The sequence below is a fragment of the Acipenser ruthenus genome, chromosome 15, assembly GCF_902713425.1.
Source record: "Acipenser ruthenus chromosome 15, fAciRut3.2 maternal haplotype, whole genome shotgun sequence".
NCBI classification, from domain to species: Eukaryota; Metazoa; Chordata; class Actinopteri; order Acipenseriformes; family Acipenseridae; genus Acipenser; species Acipenser ruthenus.
In genome coordinates, this window is record NC_081203.1 from 22,272,575 (window position 1) to 22,290,901 (window position 18,327).

The window sequence follows — 18,327 nt, forward strand, 5'->3', positions numbered from 1 at the left end:
TTTATGCAGTGCACACAATACCTACCCTGGGACTCTTTTCACCTTCATGTATCATCAACCACAAATACAGGGGGGGGGGGGGGGGACTGAATATCGTCCACTTGAGCTGGAATGACCCTGTGGTAAAGAACCACGGTCTAGCACAGTGAAAGCCAAGCATACACATGGGAAACTCATTTAGTTGAGCACTCATATCACAACAAGCTGCAGGCAACAATAACTGATCTTGTTTCTCTTTGTTTCACCACTGCTGCAGATAATTCACCCCATTGTAAAACACATTGAGGTTACTGGAAAACACTGATATGGATCGATTCGCTTTTAATGATTTAAAACATATGTCAGGTACATATTTTTAAATGTGGATCAGGTGCATTCTGGTCTTGTGTTTAAAGTAAATATTAGTGGAGTATCAGTACAGTATCAGAAGTTAAGCTGAAGTTTTCTTTTGTATAATGGGAGTGTTCCCCAAACTCAGTGACACAGCTCAGAAGAGTTGCCGTGGTGATTTTGAAGGCCACATCCTGCCCCAAAACATGTACACGGAGGGTTGGGAAGAAAGCACGTCTAATGCTTGCCACCTGAACACACAGACAGGGGTAGATAAAAAACAGGCCTATATACAGTATATACTATATTAATATGATTGGGTTTAATTTTTAGTAAACAAAGGCTGCATGTTTTTTTAATACAAAGGTGTTAATGTTTTTGTACTCAAAAAGGAGGGATAATCGTACTGCTGACAGTGCCAATAATACATTGACAGCTTCCCCTCCTAGGACCAATCTGTCCAGGTCCTTTTCAATTAAATTAATTATTGTTTGACTATGATAAGCAGCCCACAGGGTCCTGCATCTCATTTACAACTGGGTCCTGGAAGACAGCTTCCAGACACAACCACACTCGAGTATAAAGGACTATAATTACATTGTTAACCTTACACTATCAAGAATATACAAATTTGGCTCAAGTCACCAACTCATTTATAACCCGAACTGGATTCAATCCCCAGCTTTTAGAGGTGAAGGCATGAGAGACTCATTAATCTTCCTTCCCCATCACAGTATTACATTCTACCCTACATGAGCAACCCTATTGCACACTTTCATTAAATGATGCTTTCTTTCTACAGTACTCATATTAATAATTTAATTCCTGGAATATTATACAATTAGAATACATGATGGTCCACCACTGTGACGTTTAAAAATGGTTATATCACGTACCAGCTTCTAATGGTACAGAAACGCATCTCTCTGTACTCTGTTTAAACTTCAAAGCACATTGTATATTGGTGGTCATATTTGATTAGACAGACATTACACAACTAAGACTTAGACCTCGATATTGCAGTTACCGGTAATATGTATCAGATTTCTTTAAATAATAATAATAATAATAATAATAATAATAATACAAAAAATTAACCAGCCTTTATATATCTTTTTTTGTTTTTGTTTTTTTAATTGTGATGGAGTTTAGCGGTCCATGTCACTGCAATGCTATGCTTGTACACTACATCGTTGTTTACAGTCTATATACACTTGCAAATTAACAATTTAAATTTAGAATTGAAAATGTGTTTTCCTTCGAACGCAGTCTTCCAAAAGGCACTGCTCAGTGCAGGTGCAATCTTGATGTGCAGCAATAAAAAGAACACGGTGGCGCTTTAATTGTAATCTACAACTCACCGTTTGCTTTCTTTAGGCACAGGTGTATTTTAATTGACAGAATGGAAGGTCACTCAACCTGGGCGCTTGGGGCAGAAATTAGAAATCGTTGCGATTTGTCCACGATTTACACCGTAGAGTTGTTTAGTGTGCATAATTAACGTTTCATGAGGGGAAAGTGACTTTGGCGGGTGCTTTAGGCACCTGCCTATTTTTTTTTAGTTCACCATTTTTTGTTGTAGAAGACATAACTTTACGGAAACAATTTGCAACGTTTTTAAAATGTATACTTGCATGTAAACATAATGCTATAATATAATAAATACATTGCTATCAATATTCACAACTTAGTTGGGTTAAAAGGTGAACAATACAAAATTAAACAACAAATAGTAACATTTAAAATGCTGTTGGACAATAATGGTGCGGAAGTGGTTTTTGATGTTAACCTAACGATGCCCCTGCAGATTCAGGTAGGTGTGAACAGAAGGCGTCCTGACTAATTGTGTGTTTGGCGTGAACCTAATTGAGCATCTTAATTTATATTTGCAAGTGTGAACCACGGGGAAACATTAGATTCAAATGTGTTGCATGGTAAACTATAGCAAAGCATGGTAAACTATGTTAACTGCTTAGTATAACCATTGGGAATTGCACTGTGCAAATGTAAACCTTTATAAGGGAAGTGCCAGCACTAACTAGTGCGCAGCTGTGTTTAGCCAATACTGTAGGAAACAATTGGATGGCACCATCTTTTACTTCTATGAAGACATGCTGGCTGATCTAACCTTGGTTACAGTACATGGATCAATGGCAGGAACTGGAACTGAAGAGCAGCTCCTGAACTCAGGTGAAAGAACTTTGACACATCCTTAATAAACACAATATTTGAGTAATTACAACCACATACTAAAATATAATAAGCAGGGAAGGAGGGACCTCTCTCTCATTTTTATAATGTTGAATACTATTTATACACTACAGCATGGGACAGATGGAATACTTAGCAAAATTAGCAGAGCTCTTAAAAAAACACTAGTACAACTGACACAAAACCGTTCCTTTGATCCTTTGTTCTCTTTGTCAAATCAGCTGTTAAGGAAAAACAAAACAAAAAGCATGTCTCCCACGGTTTCTGTTGAATTGTTATGCCCCTGGTCATAAGCTACTGATACAGCAAGTTTCATCTTTGCAGTGCTAGCTAACTGCTATAGACAAATGTAGTCCGGATGTGTTAATATGCATGTTAATAAGCACCAGCACCATCTCGTGCTCAACTATGTACTGTATTTTCATCAATACAATACGAAACTTAACCCAAAATAACTGATCACTAGATGGAACTGGCTCCTCCTTCTATAAACACATAACTTGATGTAGGTTATGTTATGTTGCACATGTATATGACAGGAAATGTGAACTTAAGAGCAGCTCAGGACACAAAGCACTTTGACACAAGAATAAAAAAAAATAAAAAAATCTGCAAAAAGAACGATTGCAAACATTATAAAAAGGAAAATGAAATTTAAAGGTACTTATTCTTTAAATGACATAGTGGAAGGACACACAATGAGATAACACTAGAGAGACAGATGGTAGCCAATGTTAGAAGACTACAGGGTGTTTAAACAGTTCTGGAGGAACATATAATAATTACTCAATGGTTACCACTTCTACAGCAAAGAAGATAGGTTACCCCTTTTGTTACTGTTCCTTGTCAATAGTCATTTGTGCAGTCTTGTGTAGAGAAGCACCTGCCAACTGAGCACTTGTGATCAGCCCTCTCGAAGTCCTTCAAATATGCTGCCTGGCTTGCATTAAAAATTAACCAGCCATTTGATGGACAACCCATTTACACAAAAACAAAAGTGTGACCTTCATATCCCTGGGTTTTTCTTTTCATGAGAAATTGCTTTTAGCAGTACATGTCTAAGTCATCTGCAAAATGTGTTTTTAAAGCATCTTTATTTCCACATGGGGAATTTTAGGTTTCATTGTGAGGGTTTAGTTCAAATCCCAATGGAATCTTTAATTGGAAAAAAAAAAACCTTGCTTGTGAAAGAACCTGGAATATACGTGCTGTTGGGAAGTCAGGGATTTAAAAAGAAAAATGATATTTGTGCAGTTTACTGTAGAACAGTCCCCCCTCTGTCTGATCTGTTTACATCAAGCTGCTTTCTGCCTCGTCTGCATTAAACAGCAACTTGGTTTGCATCTGAATATCACAGTTTTCTAATGAATTATTCTTCTTGATTAGATTCACTTTGCATATAATCTTTTGTTTCAGTCAGCACATCCTGGTGGCTTTCTAAAAGTTTAAAGCACCCCAGTGGTCTCTCTAGTGATCTCAAACATGTATTCTAAGTTCTCTTGTCAGTGTAACCATTAACCCTGCAACACTCTGCCTCCCAGTGGATGCACTCATGTATTTATGCAGGGTTAGGGTTAATGGTGTACCAACTGTGCTTGGAGAGAAGACATGTTTTAGTCCTTTTGAGGCCACAGGGGCACTAAAAGTCTGAGTTTTAAAAAGTATGGGACGATTGAAACAGAAGCTGACATACAAAGTAAATCTAAATATTTACTATAATGCATTAGTTAAGATAACTGTAAAATCTCAGACCTACTGTATACCAAGTTACAATTATTGGTGAGATTAATTATATATATATATACAATCAACTTTTTTTTTTTTTAAACATATAATTTTATAATTATTTTATAATTATTTTTAAAGTAATGTTTTCTATCTGCACCCTTTGATCCAAGGGATGGAGAATTGTATTATACATAAAGAGACTGTATGGTCCCCAACTGGGTATTTCAAATTGGGCAACAAAAAGGTATTCTTTGGAGCAACACACTTCTAAAAACATCTTGGTGAATGAGATTATTGGATTTCCTATAGAATCTAACAGCTCTAACATTTTGAACCAATTCAGTGTTCCCCATGCCTTTCCAGGGACAATGGGAAACATTTCCCTGGAAAGATGTTATTGTAATATGCATATACCTAACATGGTTTTGTTACTTATTGCAATATTCCTAATACGTCTCCCAAGTGGCTTCATAACAGGGGAGTATAGAAACAATACAACAGGTTGGAATGAGCTGCAAGATGAATCATGTGAGACAGGCAGATGTCATTTCAAGTACTGGCACATAAAATCTGGTGTTTTAAATCCCCAAAGAGATTTTGTTTTTTGCTTGATTAACAGCAGCCAGAAATCTTTAGTTATTTTAGTTTCTAAAATTAAAAACAACTTTGTGCAACTTCTCTAGGTCTATTAAAAAAAAAAATACAACTTTTTTTTGTGGTTTTAGTTGGTAAAACAGATTATTTTATAAATACAAAATAACACCAGAGATAATACCTGTTTGTCTTCAAACTTGTGTTGTGTTCTGTCTGTTTCCCTTACACCAAATAGCGAGACAATCTTTGATTTATTAAACGTGCTTCCAAGCCACTGCATTGGATTTACTTGCAGTTCTGTTGAAGTCAGAGTGCTATCCTGGCTCATCCATGTCTTGCAACAGCACTTCTTTGATTCCCGGCAGATTTGAAATGGACATGCCCTTTTCAGCTTTTATCGACTTTGATCTTCTTGCTTCTTTGATCTGAAAAGGTTCCAGCAACTTGAAATCTACTTTTCAGCTGTGTTTTGCCTTTTATTTTCAAAGTTTAAATGTGTTGTGCCTGTACAGTTTTAAAAACATGTTTCACGTATTTAAATCAATATATTTGTGTTTTCCTGAATGACAGACATATTTGCATAACCTTCTGCTGCTGCAGGTAAAAGCATGTCTGTTTAGTTCACAGCAGAAGTTTTGTGTGTCTGGGTTTTTGTTACAATTGTTTGCTGTGTTGATTTGATATGTTTTAGTTTTCAGAGAAAAAGTCACAAACATTGTATTATTTGACAGAAACAATGGGCTTGATTTTCCACTGGGGGGAAATTGCCCATGTAATACATTTACATGTGATTTGCCCATGAGGGGGAAAATATAGGCCATTCTTCTGAAGAATCAAATTAATTCGACACATATTTTGATCTAGGCACCAGCAAAAACAATACAGTTGCAATCTAGTTTAAATCATTTTCCAGATATGGTACAAATTAAACAGCAGCCTCTTAGTGTTTTAAGCTTACACATAGAATAATGTAGTCAGTTTACATTTCTGGGCTCCAGGGTCAAACAGAGTATGATTAGAGCATTGTGAAGTACATGATTTGTTCCCACTGGCTAATTTCCCAGATATGCCTGTCTAACACAATTCTCCAAGAGCAAGACATAACTCCCACTGGGTCAGGGTTAATGTCTCAATCCTACCACACATCCTGTTTTCCAGTAACTGCACAGTTCAAGATGATGGGCAATACCATGTATAAAGTAAATACTTGTCACAAAATGCTGGAGTATGAACTCTGCCATTAATTTCCCTACCATATCATAAGGGGATACTTTATATAATTGTCAGAATATTTAATATTGGACCTGTTTAATAATCTATAACATGTGTGCTGTTAATCTATTTTGATGGTTCTGCTTCGATCATTGCCTGCTATTCCAGTAACCACTAGGGTTTCTTCTGGAAAGCCTGAATTGGTGACATTTCTGTTATAGATCAAAGTAGTGCTAATATATGCAGGTATGAGAGTGAATCTGGACTATACTGGATTGCTGTGCATATTGAAATAAATCCAGTTCACACCATGGCTGATAAACTTCTGCAAGACAGGAGTGATTCATTCCCCTCTTTCTGCCTCAGTTACACCTTGACAAATCTGCTCCCGAGCATGAAATAACAGCTCCCAAGGTCAGATTTGGTGTGGCGTGCCCATCAGTTTAATAGATATACAGAAATAAAATGAGTCTTGATCGGTCATACTTTATATTAAAGAAGTTCTAACCAATCTTTTTAAATGTCATTATTAGCTTTATCAACACTAGAACTGCCCCTTTTGGTTCTTCAGCCTATGGAAATATTTCAAATACAACACTAGATTAACTGCTGAATCTTGATACTTTGGGTGAAGGTATTTTTTATTCATTTTTTTTTGCTGAATGCAAAAAAAAAAAGCAATTTTAAAATTACAATTAGGAATGGGGGACTACATTTAGTTCAGTTAAAAAGCAAGTTCAATAGAGAATTTTTTTTTTTTCAACCGGATGAAGGCTTAATGATCATAAAAGTTACATTTTTACCTCCGTGCAGCTGTGCTTTAACTGCTCATTTAAAGTAGAAATGCATGTTCTCCCAGAGGGAATTACTGTTTGCAGCACCGCTCTTTGTCACATAAAATGTTCTTTTTATGCACCCACGTATGTCATCCACACTAAAAATGTTTTTAAACGTTACACAGCTTATAGCCTTAGAAAGCTTTGAATCAAAGTCCAGTGTTAGAGAATGGAATACGTACCAACTTTCACTATCACTGGCCCCTCTGTCACTGTGATGAAAAGAGCTGGGGTACCTAATCTCAATTTACCAACAACCGGGAATCAACAGAAACATTTGATCTATAGTGTTATTTTAACTGAAAGTCCTGGCACTGTAGGTTTGTAATCGTGTTCTTGGAATTACCAAGAGACCACCATATGCAGATCTAAAAGTACAAGCCAGTTTATAGGGAATAAGTAACTCTTACAACTAGGCAGGGCCAGAAGCATGAATAGTGAGGAGCATAAAACTGTAGAAATATGGCAAATAGACTGTGTGTAAGTATTCTTGCTGCAGCATTTTGGGTTAGCTGCAACCTATTCAATGAGGCACCAGGGAGACTAGCAAAAAACAGGGTATACTGATGGGCAAATTAAACACAATTGAGGTTAACTTGCACCACACCTTTTTTATTCATAAATATAAATTTGGAAAGTCTTGGGGGAAAAAGATGTAAATGTTGGAGATATGTCTTGATCTGCACAGAAACACAAGAATACTGGAATTCTAGTAGAGATCTCATGGGGCCATAGTAGATGTTCTTCACTCTATACATGCCAGGTGATTCATAAACCATAGGGGGAAAAAAGACCCTTTCCTTTCAGGTTTAAAAATAGAATTTGACTGTGGATTACTAAAAAAAAATCCCTGATATGAAAACACTAAAAAAGATACTCATTACTGAAGGATAAGACACAATTAACACTTTGAAAAAAAACAAATCTTTAATACAAAATGCTCTACAAATGTCATGTACAGGAAATACAGATTTCAGAATGTCAAAACGGAACATCAGGTAACCCTTGTGCGATAGACTACATATAGACTGTGTAATAACGTACAATTAATATGAAGTCTATGGCCCCTTATCTTTCAATGAAAAATAGTCCACAAATCTGTAAGATGTGAAAAGAAAACTTTTTTCTTTTTTTTTTTTTATCACAATTAGACACATTTTTTCAAAATTCAGTTCTACATTATGAAAATAAAATTGCAGGTATCTGTAATTTAACTTATTTTGGAAGACATACTGTAGATAATCAACAACAGTAAATGTTCTAAGTAAAAAGGTAACACTTTCATAACAGAAAAACACTGCTATATACTAGAACACTGAAAATCAAAAAGTATGTTTTTTTAAACCATTTCCTTTGATACATGTATGTATGCATGTATGTGTACATTTGTCAATGTCTGATTGTGTGTGGTTTAGTGTATGGATACACATTTTTATGATTGTAATGAAAGGGACATTTCAATGTGCCCCACTACAACAAGATCCAACAACATGAACACATGCAGAATACGCCTGATTATAAACCAGTGGGTCACTTTGCACTGCCTATGTGAATACAATACTGTCCACAGAGCAATGGAACGTGTCAGAGGCACTAAATAGAGGACAACTACATTCTAGGGAAAAAGAGGAAGCGGTAACTACGGCTACAGAAAACATTCTGCATTAACCATCACCTTGTCTAGGTGGGGTTCCGTCATTACCCAACAATTTTAAACAGCAGAAAGCGTTTTTACTGAGAAACACGCCCTCAAGAAATGACATCCCTCAATTTGATTTGTCAATTTGTAAAAAAATAAATAAAATAAAATTGACATCCTTTTTGCAATCCAACTGCAATCCACTTGAGAACAAGCTGACTGAAGATCAGCAGGAGGCCTCCCTCTGTGTGCTGTCAGGCTAATAATCTTTCCATCCTCTGAACCTACAGGAGGCAGCGGATGTTACGAAGCTACTGAAACCTGGTGGCAGGTTCTCAGTGTACCATATAGGGGTTGATGGAGCATGATGAGGCAAACTAGCTTCATTCAATTTACTACCCGAAGCCTGCAGGCACCCAAAGGGTAATGAGGCTCTCCCTGTGGGTCCCAATCCAGGATCTAGCAGCTTAACACAAGCAGGACTCGAACCCTGAGCCAGTTTTTAAATGACACAATCTGCGTAAAGAGCCAAAGTAACTTTATAACCACCATTTATATTGCTCAGTTTTAAATTAGATACCACATGTCATACATACAGTGCCTATGGCTGTTTCAAGATTTCTTTTGTGCATCTTGTACTAAACACACATAAAAACGCACACCTCTGCCTGCCTCAGTCATTTCCAGTCATTCTGCTTTTCTACATGAAGCCTCGCTAAGGGATATTATTTCGCAGGGGGGGGCATGCTACATGTAAATCCAGAATTAATTAACTACCCCACCATTGCTTGTGCGCATTCAAGATATGTAAAACTTAGGAAGAGTAACTAATTCCAGAAAGAGGAAGAGAAAGAGAAATGGACATTCTGTTTCCTTTATGTATTTTTAACAAAGTAATATAGCATTCCACTCTAAACATCCTGAATTGTACAAACAGCCAGGCTTAATCACAAAGGCGACAAATAAGTTGCCTCCCTTTTCTATCGATGCACATAGACTCAGGGCAGCATCCAATAGCACTGGTTAAGCCATCAACAACAAGAACAACCAAACCATATGAGTAAGGCTGGTGGAACGTTGTCCAGTCTAAGAACCCTCGTGTTGGAAGAGCTACAGAATAATATTAGCCTTACGGCTCTGATTTGGTGGTAGAGGTCTCTATATTTTATGATACTAAACATTTTAAACTCAAATTAAGGAGGCGAGATAATTACTCCTTTAAAATAATAGTGTTTCTAGTGCAGCTGCATGATCCTGTTAACCATTTGCTTACCTTGACAAGAGTTACAGTACGTGGGCTCCGTAATGGAGTTATAAAAAGAAAAAAACAATGTACTAAACATTATTAAACATATTATTAGCAGGACTCAGAAGTTGGCAAATAAATTATTAAGTCACACTAGCTTGGTGTGGGCAGCAATGACATCCATCCAACCAACCTGTTCTTCCATCTGTAACATTATAACCAGCATTAGGCACTATTGAGCAATAAGGCTTTTTTAAAGGAGTTTCCAGTATACAGTATGTGGCACAATCATGTTTTTCTCTATTCTATTGGAAGTTTTACATTCATAAAATTGCATATAAAATTATTTTTAATCAAACAATATTTTTCTCCCCTTTTCTGAGCACTTATTAAGGCTCATTGTTAAAACAGGCTAACATGCAAAAAATAAGAATATAATAAATAGATAAATAAAATCCTATTTTGGACAGAAAGCCTTTACAGAAAAACAAAACAAAACAAAAAAATGCATTAATTTTATTCGAGGCAAATGTTACAATTAGTAACCTCAAAATGTGCTGTTTACAGTGGAGATAGCTGTTGTAGAATTGTGGTCAGCACTATGAAAACATTGTTTCCCCCCTTACACTGTCACCAGAACTGGCATTGACTATGTTGGATTTAATTGATCTTTCACCTCAGCCACTGACTCATTGTGTGACCCTGAGCAAGTCACTTAACCTCCTTGTGCTCCGTCTTTCGGGTGAGATGTAATTGTAAGTGACTGTGCAGCTGATGCATAGTTCACACACCCTAGTCTCTGTAAGTCGCCTTGGATAAAGGCGTCTGCTAAATAAACAAATAATAATTTAAACTTGTCCTGGCCTTTTCCCATGGGCTACCACCCCCAAAATTGACAGCTGGCTAGAGCACCAAACCTTCAACTCGCATATAAAATGATTTCTTTCTATGAACTTGTTAATGAGTTGTTGTTTGAAAAACAAAATGCTGACAGAGAAAATGGGGGATAACAAATATCTCCCCCTTAAACAGGGCTGACTAAAATGGTCCTTCAATTTTTACAAATGTTTCGGTTAATGCCTTCATCGGTGTTACAATCTGAAATGTTTGCATGTGACTCAAGGGATGATTTGATCCACCTATAAAATATTTGATAGCATTCGAAAATCACCCTGGATTCCATCAACCACTTATTTTTAGGATAACCTGGGTTAATGCCGGGTAGATTAAAATGCTCTAAAATAATCGATCTGTGGCTTGTCCCAGCAGGGTAAGGTTGACTAAATCTAATAGTTACTGTACCTATGACATCATACCTTTCACTCAACACCAGAAGAATTAGATATTGTTAGATATATCTGTTTAAAAGACTGTGTTAAATGTGTAGTTGTGAGACTGAAATAGTCCTACATTACTGAAATGCCATTGGAGGACAATTAAGTTATAGTAATGCTTTTAAGTTAGCATCTGCAAATCAACATGAATTCCAACAGAATAAGTGATACTACTGTGACATTCTATTGGAATTCATTAGGTACTTACAGTCACAAAAATAACTAAACTAACCCATTATCCTTCTGGTATTTTAATTAACCATATGAATTTGCCTTATAAAGTGTGAATGAAGAAACTTGATAATATACAATGCTCCCTCATTAAAATAGGTAATAATGATACCTAATAAACCTATAATGCCACACTAGCAATTGGAAAACAAAATACTCTTAACTACAATTTCACACTGTTGTTATAAAGGGGCAGCACTAAAACAAGATGCAGTTTCAATTAAAAAAAAAAAAGTATCCCTTAATATTCCACGTTTTATAGTAAAAAATAAATGTTTCCTACTTTTGTAAAATATAATAAATAAATAAATTTGTAGCAGTGTCAGCCAGAATGCTGTGCATTCAAAATAATGTTCTATGAAAAAGGGGTGTTACACTGTCACCAGAACTGGCATTGACTATGTTGGATTTAATAGATCTTTCAGCATTTTAAGTGCTTTTAGCCAAACCAAAAAGCCCCCAAAAAAGAAACAAAACAAACCATATACATTTCTCTCTTTTTGGTTTCACTTATATGTTGTGTTTAACTTTTTTTTTTCCTTTCACCAAAAGATAAATTAAAGAACAGTAGTTTTCAATTTCTTCACTTAAAAGACTTTCCCAAGTTTTCCACCTGAAAAAAGACAAAATAAAACAAACAAGAGAAATGAATTAAATGGTCTGGAACTTTTCAGTAGCCAGGAATGGGAAACCTCTGCAGTGACGCCAGTTCTGCTTGGGTCATTTACACAAGAGAAACAGCACCATCACTAGCACTGGTGTCAAGTGTTAAATTGGTATCTTAGTGATTTAGGTAGATCACAAAACCACCATATCCTAGTGCCACGCATAGCAACCTTTTTGTTCAAAAGGTAAACCTTATGATTAATTGATATTCATGATAGAAAATAAGTCTCTATTGCACTAATATTGTAATTTGCACCACACAGTACATGTACAAAAAGGAAATTGGGCATTGAGAGAATATTCTCAATGTGTCCTCCGTCTATTAATAAATATTTAAGCCTAGAGTCAAAGGTTGCTCATTGCTGTCCAAGACAAATTAGGGATACCTTAAAACAAAGTCTACCATAGTAAAAGCATAGCAAGTTGTAAAAGCATGTGAAAACATGGGTAAGCATTGTAAAACTCAGTATGGGGTATGGTAAAGCATATTAAAAACCATGGTAAACACACAGTATAACTGGGAAAATCATGGTAAAACTGTCAAATTACAGTGCAAATATACTATGGTAAACTTTAATAAAAGGCAAATAAAAATACATTTCAATATGTAAACTTTACTTCAGGTCCGCTACTACCCATTGGAGCCTTAAAAGCTGTGGGAAATGATGAGATAAATAAACTTCACTGCTCTGGCTATTATGAAAAGAGAAAACCATAAAGGCCAACTGTAGTAACTGGAGGGATTTCTACACACATTCCTTGTCTTAAACAGGAAATGTTATCTTATGAAATGGTCGTCATCAGACATTCTGCCATTCCATCTGACCACATTCAACACATTGAAGACCCCATAAAATATTAAAATATAAAAGGGGCTCCAACAGTTATTGGTATTCTAAATGTGGTAGACTAGTAAAAAAATGTATTGCAAGGTCATGTAAAGGCTTCTAACCCATTGAGAGATTAGTCGTGACTAATAAATTCTTCCCAATAACTTCAAAACTTAAACATTAATGTGAAATTCAGGTAATATAGTTAATTATGGCATTAGCTACTGTAGTAAAATTTGGGGGTGCAATAAATGTCCATGTTCTATTCTTTTTCATTAACATTGAGACCACTTTATAAAAGGCAATCTGCTCTAAAGCTACCTTCCCTATTGACTTTCTTAAAAAGTCCCATGTCTGAAATAATTGACCTCATGTTGATTCATACCTCGACACTGCTAGTCTCAGGGGCTATAAGTGGAGCTCCAGAGTCAGAACCCATCATGGAAACACTGGAATCAATACTGCCTTCTAAGAAAGAGAGATACAAACGACTAATTAAAAGAGTTTCCTAAGACAGTATCAATTAAGAAGAACTGCTAGGGGAGACAGCTCTGGTCTCTTCAGCATGGCTGGCATTATCAGCAACCGTTTCATCAATGAGTTCATACGTTCTGAGTTAAACTATCAGGTGAAAGCAGTAGCTGTGAAATGTTTGTCTACTTACTCATAGTTTCAGCTCTTCATATTTGAAAGAAAAGTAGGTGGAAAAGGAAGATTTAAAAAAATAATAATAATTTGCTGGCATTTAAACCAAGCAAAGTCAAGTCTGACCCTGTACTCCAGAATTATCTGGGGTTATTCTGGATCTACTTTAAATTAATTTTGAAAACACATACATGATCAACTACTACAACTATGAAGCTTTCCCTGAATATTGTGACAAAGCCAGTCTTTGTATATCTTATACAGTACAGTCATTATAACTAAAAATAACTGAACTGCAATTGGATACAGAATTATTATGCTTAAAAAATGAGGATTAAATTAGTATCAAATAATTAATAAAATATTTACCCGGACTTCTTGTATTATTCTTTTTATTAGCGTCTGGTTTCTCATCCTTGAGCAAGTGAAAGTGTGAATCGTCACTAGTACAATCCCTTCCTGGTTCTTCTGGAACTTCTATTTGAAATTCACAACTCTGCATTGCTTTTTCAGTTTCTGCAGTTCCGGTGAACACGGGAGCTTCCCCTGTCTCCTCATTCAACTTTCGGCTGCTTGTCAAGTCATCGTCTTGCACAGCACCCGAGGTAGCATTCTCCTGGATCTTACAGTCATGCAAGCTTTGTGGGTTTGGAGGTTCTTGAGCTTCCATTAAGGATTCACATCTAGTATTTAAATCGTTCTCCAATATCTTCACAATCCCAGTGTCTACAGAAGCATTGCCATGTGTCTTCTGGGCTGAGCCACCATCCACCATATAAGTTTCAGAAGGTGAACTGCCAACATTTCCCCCTCTTGTTTGCAGTAAAGCTTCACCATCCATCACACATCCATTTGCCTTGGCCTCCTCTTTGAGGACAGTGTTGCTTGAAGCCGAGTCCTCTATATCAAAAGCCAACTCTGTTAGGTTTTCACTAAAACCATTTTTAGGTTTTGGTATTCCTTGTACCAATTGTTCTTTATGAGTTTTACCATTGGAAAGGCCTGTAGTTTTCTCATGGAACAATTCATTCTCAGATGTTTCCCAGTCCTTACAGTCTGTATTCAGCTGCCACCCTTGCAGAATGTCATCTACTTCTGGATCTCCCCAAGCCTCCGGGTCTTCCTCTCCCTTGAAGTCTTTAGAAAACTTTTCAATAGACTTAATAGTAAACAACACAAAACATATGACGATGAAAAAACACACATATATATTTTAGTAACATACATATCGCCTGCAAAGCAAAGCTTTTCATAAAACTGGATCTACAAAATAGAAAAGCACATTGTAAGAAACAGCCATGTATCCGTAACACAATCCTGTATACTCTTTGGAGTAACATAGTTGCATCTGTATGCTCAGCAAATGGAGTCTGGCTCTTTTGGCATAATGGACTGTGAATGATATACAAAGTGATTCTAAACAACAAGAAGTTAAGATAACTGTGGTATTGTTGGTCAGTAGGGTCCCCGAGTGGTTGACCTGATGTGCAGGGTAAGGCATATAGTCAGGGGAGCACAGGTGCACGTCCTGGCTGTGTGAAGTCGCCAGTCTTCACTGGGGATTCCGGAGGGAGCATTTCATTGGCTCTGGCGCTCCCGGCAGGGACTTTCTCCTCATCGTGCTGCAGCGGACCCTACTGGCCAGGCAGCTAGTGAGCTCAGGCGGACACCTGCACCTGCAAGGTCAATAACTTACCACTGACAGAAAGCGCCAGCTTGTTTAATGAAGAGTTAAAGATTGGTGGTATTTAGATCCACCATTTTTTAGACAAATAAAATAGTCTTCAATAACATTGTACAGTATGTCTCTGTAAATTAAATTAATCTGTATTAACAAGACTAAATGCACTTAGCTAGAAATGTGTATATATTTAAAACATGAACATGGCTTCTTTACTGTTGAGATAAGCAAGAGCTGGTTTAAAACTTGCTTTTTTTATAAACAAATAAATACAGTCATAATAAATGTGTTCTTACCTGCAAATGTTCCTCTTCCTCTTTCGAATCCCACCTGAAACAAAAAAACAAACAAGGAATTATAGAAAAGATTTATTTTTACTATTCCTAGAACATTTTCATAGGGTCTCAACTCCCAAATTTTCAACAATAATAATAATAATAATAATAATAATAATAATAATAATAATAATAATAATAATAATAATAATAATAATAAAATGGGTGAACATTGAATAATTATCTTTTAGTAAAAAATACAAACAGTAATTTATGTCTAAATATAAATTACAGGTTTGCTTCTACTTTAAGACATTCATGTTTTCAGTATCTGTTTTTATTTTGGATGCTTCAAAATGCTTCTACAGTCAGGTGTGTCAAAGTCAATGTTAGGCAGACTTTGGCACTGTTTCTCAGAGCTGCTACAGCATGTTCACTATTGAAGGACGCATGTGTGAGCCTGGTGGGCCGCAAACTTCACAGTGCCCATCTTACTGCTCAACCTAAAGGACAAGGTCTATAAGATGGGAATGTTGCCTACAAATATTCACTATGGAAGCTTTAATGGAATATTACTATTTGCAGAAATAACCGTGACTATTGCCACATTCTTATTTTTTTCTATATTTATTGTATCCTATGTAGGCCCACTTGTAGGTCTTCTTTCATGCTTCTCACATCTCGTAATGCTACAACAAAATGAAGACTGACTTTAAAGATGGCAGTCTATTTTCACAAAAGTATATGCTACACATTGCAAATGTTACTAAACCCTGTATGGAGACAAGATGGTTTCAGTGATGAAAATGCTTACCAACTAGTATACTCTGCTAGACAGTTTTGTGTCTGAGCGTGCTGTGCTGACCCTTTACAGAGATGTGCCCTGTCCAAGTGGGAACAGGTATCACATTTAATCTGAGAAACACCCTGATGTTATTCAATCCTGACCTTCTCAAGAACAAAACAGTCAATTGTGCCAAACAGTACTGAATTTTGTTGCAGTTTTGTGATGTAGACTAACATTGACTCTGTACTACCAATTCTAGCCTCCCCATTTCCATTTTCTTGCAGTAATGATTTCCATTACATGAGAGTAGGTGTTAAAACTTCATGCTGATATTGGACTCAGTTTTCGCCAAAATAAGCACCAACTAAAACATAGCTTCTTTTACTGTAAACTAATGTGATCCATCTGCATTTCCTTCCATCTGATGATGTAGATATCCTTCTGCCTGGTGTTAATAACTGAAGTGTAATGCTGGCTCCAGGGATCAGCCTATTTTGCCTCCCTGGTGCACCAGCAATAAGTAATAACTGCAAATGGCCCTTGGGTGAAGATGTTTTGCAGCTTTTTGTCAACAGTTCTTCCCACACTTGTGGAGATCCACATTACCTCAGGTATTATTTGAGCCTTGAGATCGTCTTATTTAAGAAAGCATCAAGGTTTTTTAAACACTGCTTTAACCTAGTATGTGATTTCTGTATCCTACAGTAACACGTTGAGTTGCTTCACACATTTCCATTAGCCGACAGTCCTGTACTCATTATTAACAGGGCTGTTCATCCGTACCAACAAGAATTAAGTGCGCTCCATGTGCTGTCATTGGGGGCAGGGGAATACTATGAGAGCGATGAACAAAACAAAAAATAATATCATTGGGTTTTTGTTGTGAACAAAAAGAAAGCATGTAAGTGGAATGGCAGCTCAGATGGAATATTTTGTAAACAATAAGTAAAATCAATTTGGTAAAAGAGGTCATGTTCACGGTCCCCTACACATTTATCAAGTGAATTACAGAATTCAGTTGTGTACCGAGTATGAAGCCAATAACCTGAAAGCTTCAGGTCTTTATCATCTGGTAACCAAAAAGTCCTCAGTTCGTCATTCATCTTAGATCACGGGTCAAGGTTACGGTTAGATTTTGTCTGAGTTTCCATAACAACGGAAATATGAATCAGGCATCTCAAATGTTTTACGAGGTAAAATAGTTGCAACATTGGCAGACTGATGATATATATATTTTAAGCTTCTCTCATGGGGATGCTTAATAGCATTCCTTTTTATCAAAAAAATATAGGAATCTATGAATTCACAGAAAAACATTGTTTAGAGTTGATTCACAGAAGCAAAACAGATCCTTTATACTTCTCTTGAGGTACATCTGATTTCATACTAAAACACTTCAGTGTATCCGTGTAAATGATTGGGTAGGTAACAAATTATTAGTAGCTAGAAAATGCTTAAAAAAAAAAAAAAAAGATCAGTCTGTCTTTATTTTTTCATGGTATTGCGCTCTTTAATATCTGCATTTACAAATGCAGTGCAAGCTCAGCACACAGGAGGCCTATCCCTAAGTAAATGCTTATCTCATTCTGTTAAAGTGAACAGAATGTTTTTTTTTCAGGGAGTGGGGGGGGTTCTCTTATATGGGTTCTGGATTCTAATTACATTTAATCTCCTCCGGGAAGCCGAGGACAGCTGCACGCTCACATCGGCTATGAGTCACAGCACGAGGCACGAATGTAGTTAAGTCTTCCATCAACCAAGACCTGTCCCCCAATGATCTGGATCTTAGAAATAAAACTGTCTGCGTATTTAAAGGACTAAAGTCCATTTCATTTGGTAAATCTTATACGGGATGGGGGTGGTGCTGGGCACTGAAAGTCTGGTGGGGACCCAGTAACACAAGAGGACTATCTTTATTTTTGTTTTTTTACAAGTACAAAGTAGGGGGATAGTGGCGACTGTATGCTGGATACCAGGTACAGCCCCAACAGAAGCAAATAGACAATGTGCGTACGCAATGCCCCGGAAGCAGCAACGTTCACATGACCACCCTTTCATCTGTTCAGCTTCTCTGGATTGAAT

At 36.6% G+C, this 18,327-nt stretch overlaps 1 protein-coding gene across 5 annotated transcripts in view; it reads right to left on the reverse strand.

Annotated features, from left to right (window-relative positions):
- Nucleotides 1–7,819: 7,819 nt before the first annotated feature.
- Nucleotides 7,820–18,327, reverse strand: part of LOC117422184 (coiled-coil domain-containing protein 9-like) — a 42,533-nt gene continuing 32,025 nt past the window's right edge. For 4 of the 5 annotated variants that reach the window (XM_058987460.1, XM_058987461.1, XM_058987463.1 and 1 more), the window contains 4 exons: nucleotides 15,480–15,513; nucleotides 13,872–14,661; nucleotides 13,243–13,325; nucleotides 7,820–11,974 (listed from right to left, as the gene is read on the reverse strand). In XM_058987460.1, the coding sequence (XP_058843443.1) occupies nucleotides 11,945–11,974; nucleotides 13,243–13,325; nucleotides 13,872–14,661; nucleotides 15,480–15,513 (937 nt within the window). In that variant the 3' untranslated portion in view covers nucleotides 7,820–11,944. The remainder of the gene's footprint in view (nucleotides 11,975–13,242; nucleotides 13,326–13,871; nucleotides 14,662–15,479; nucleotides 15,514–18,327) is intronic. The other variant, XM_058987462.1, reaches the window with a different exon arrangement.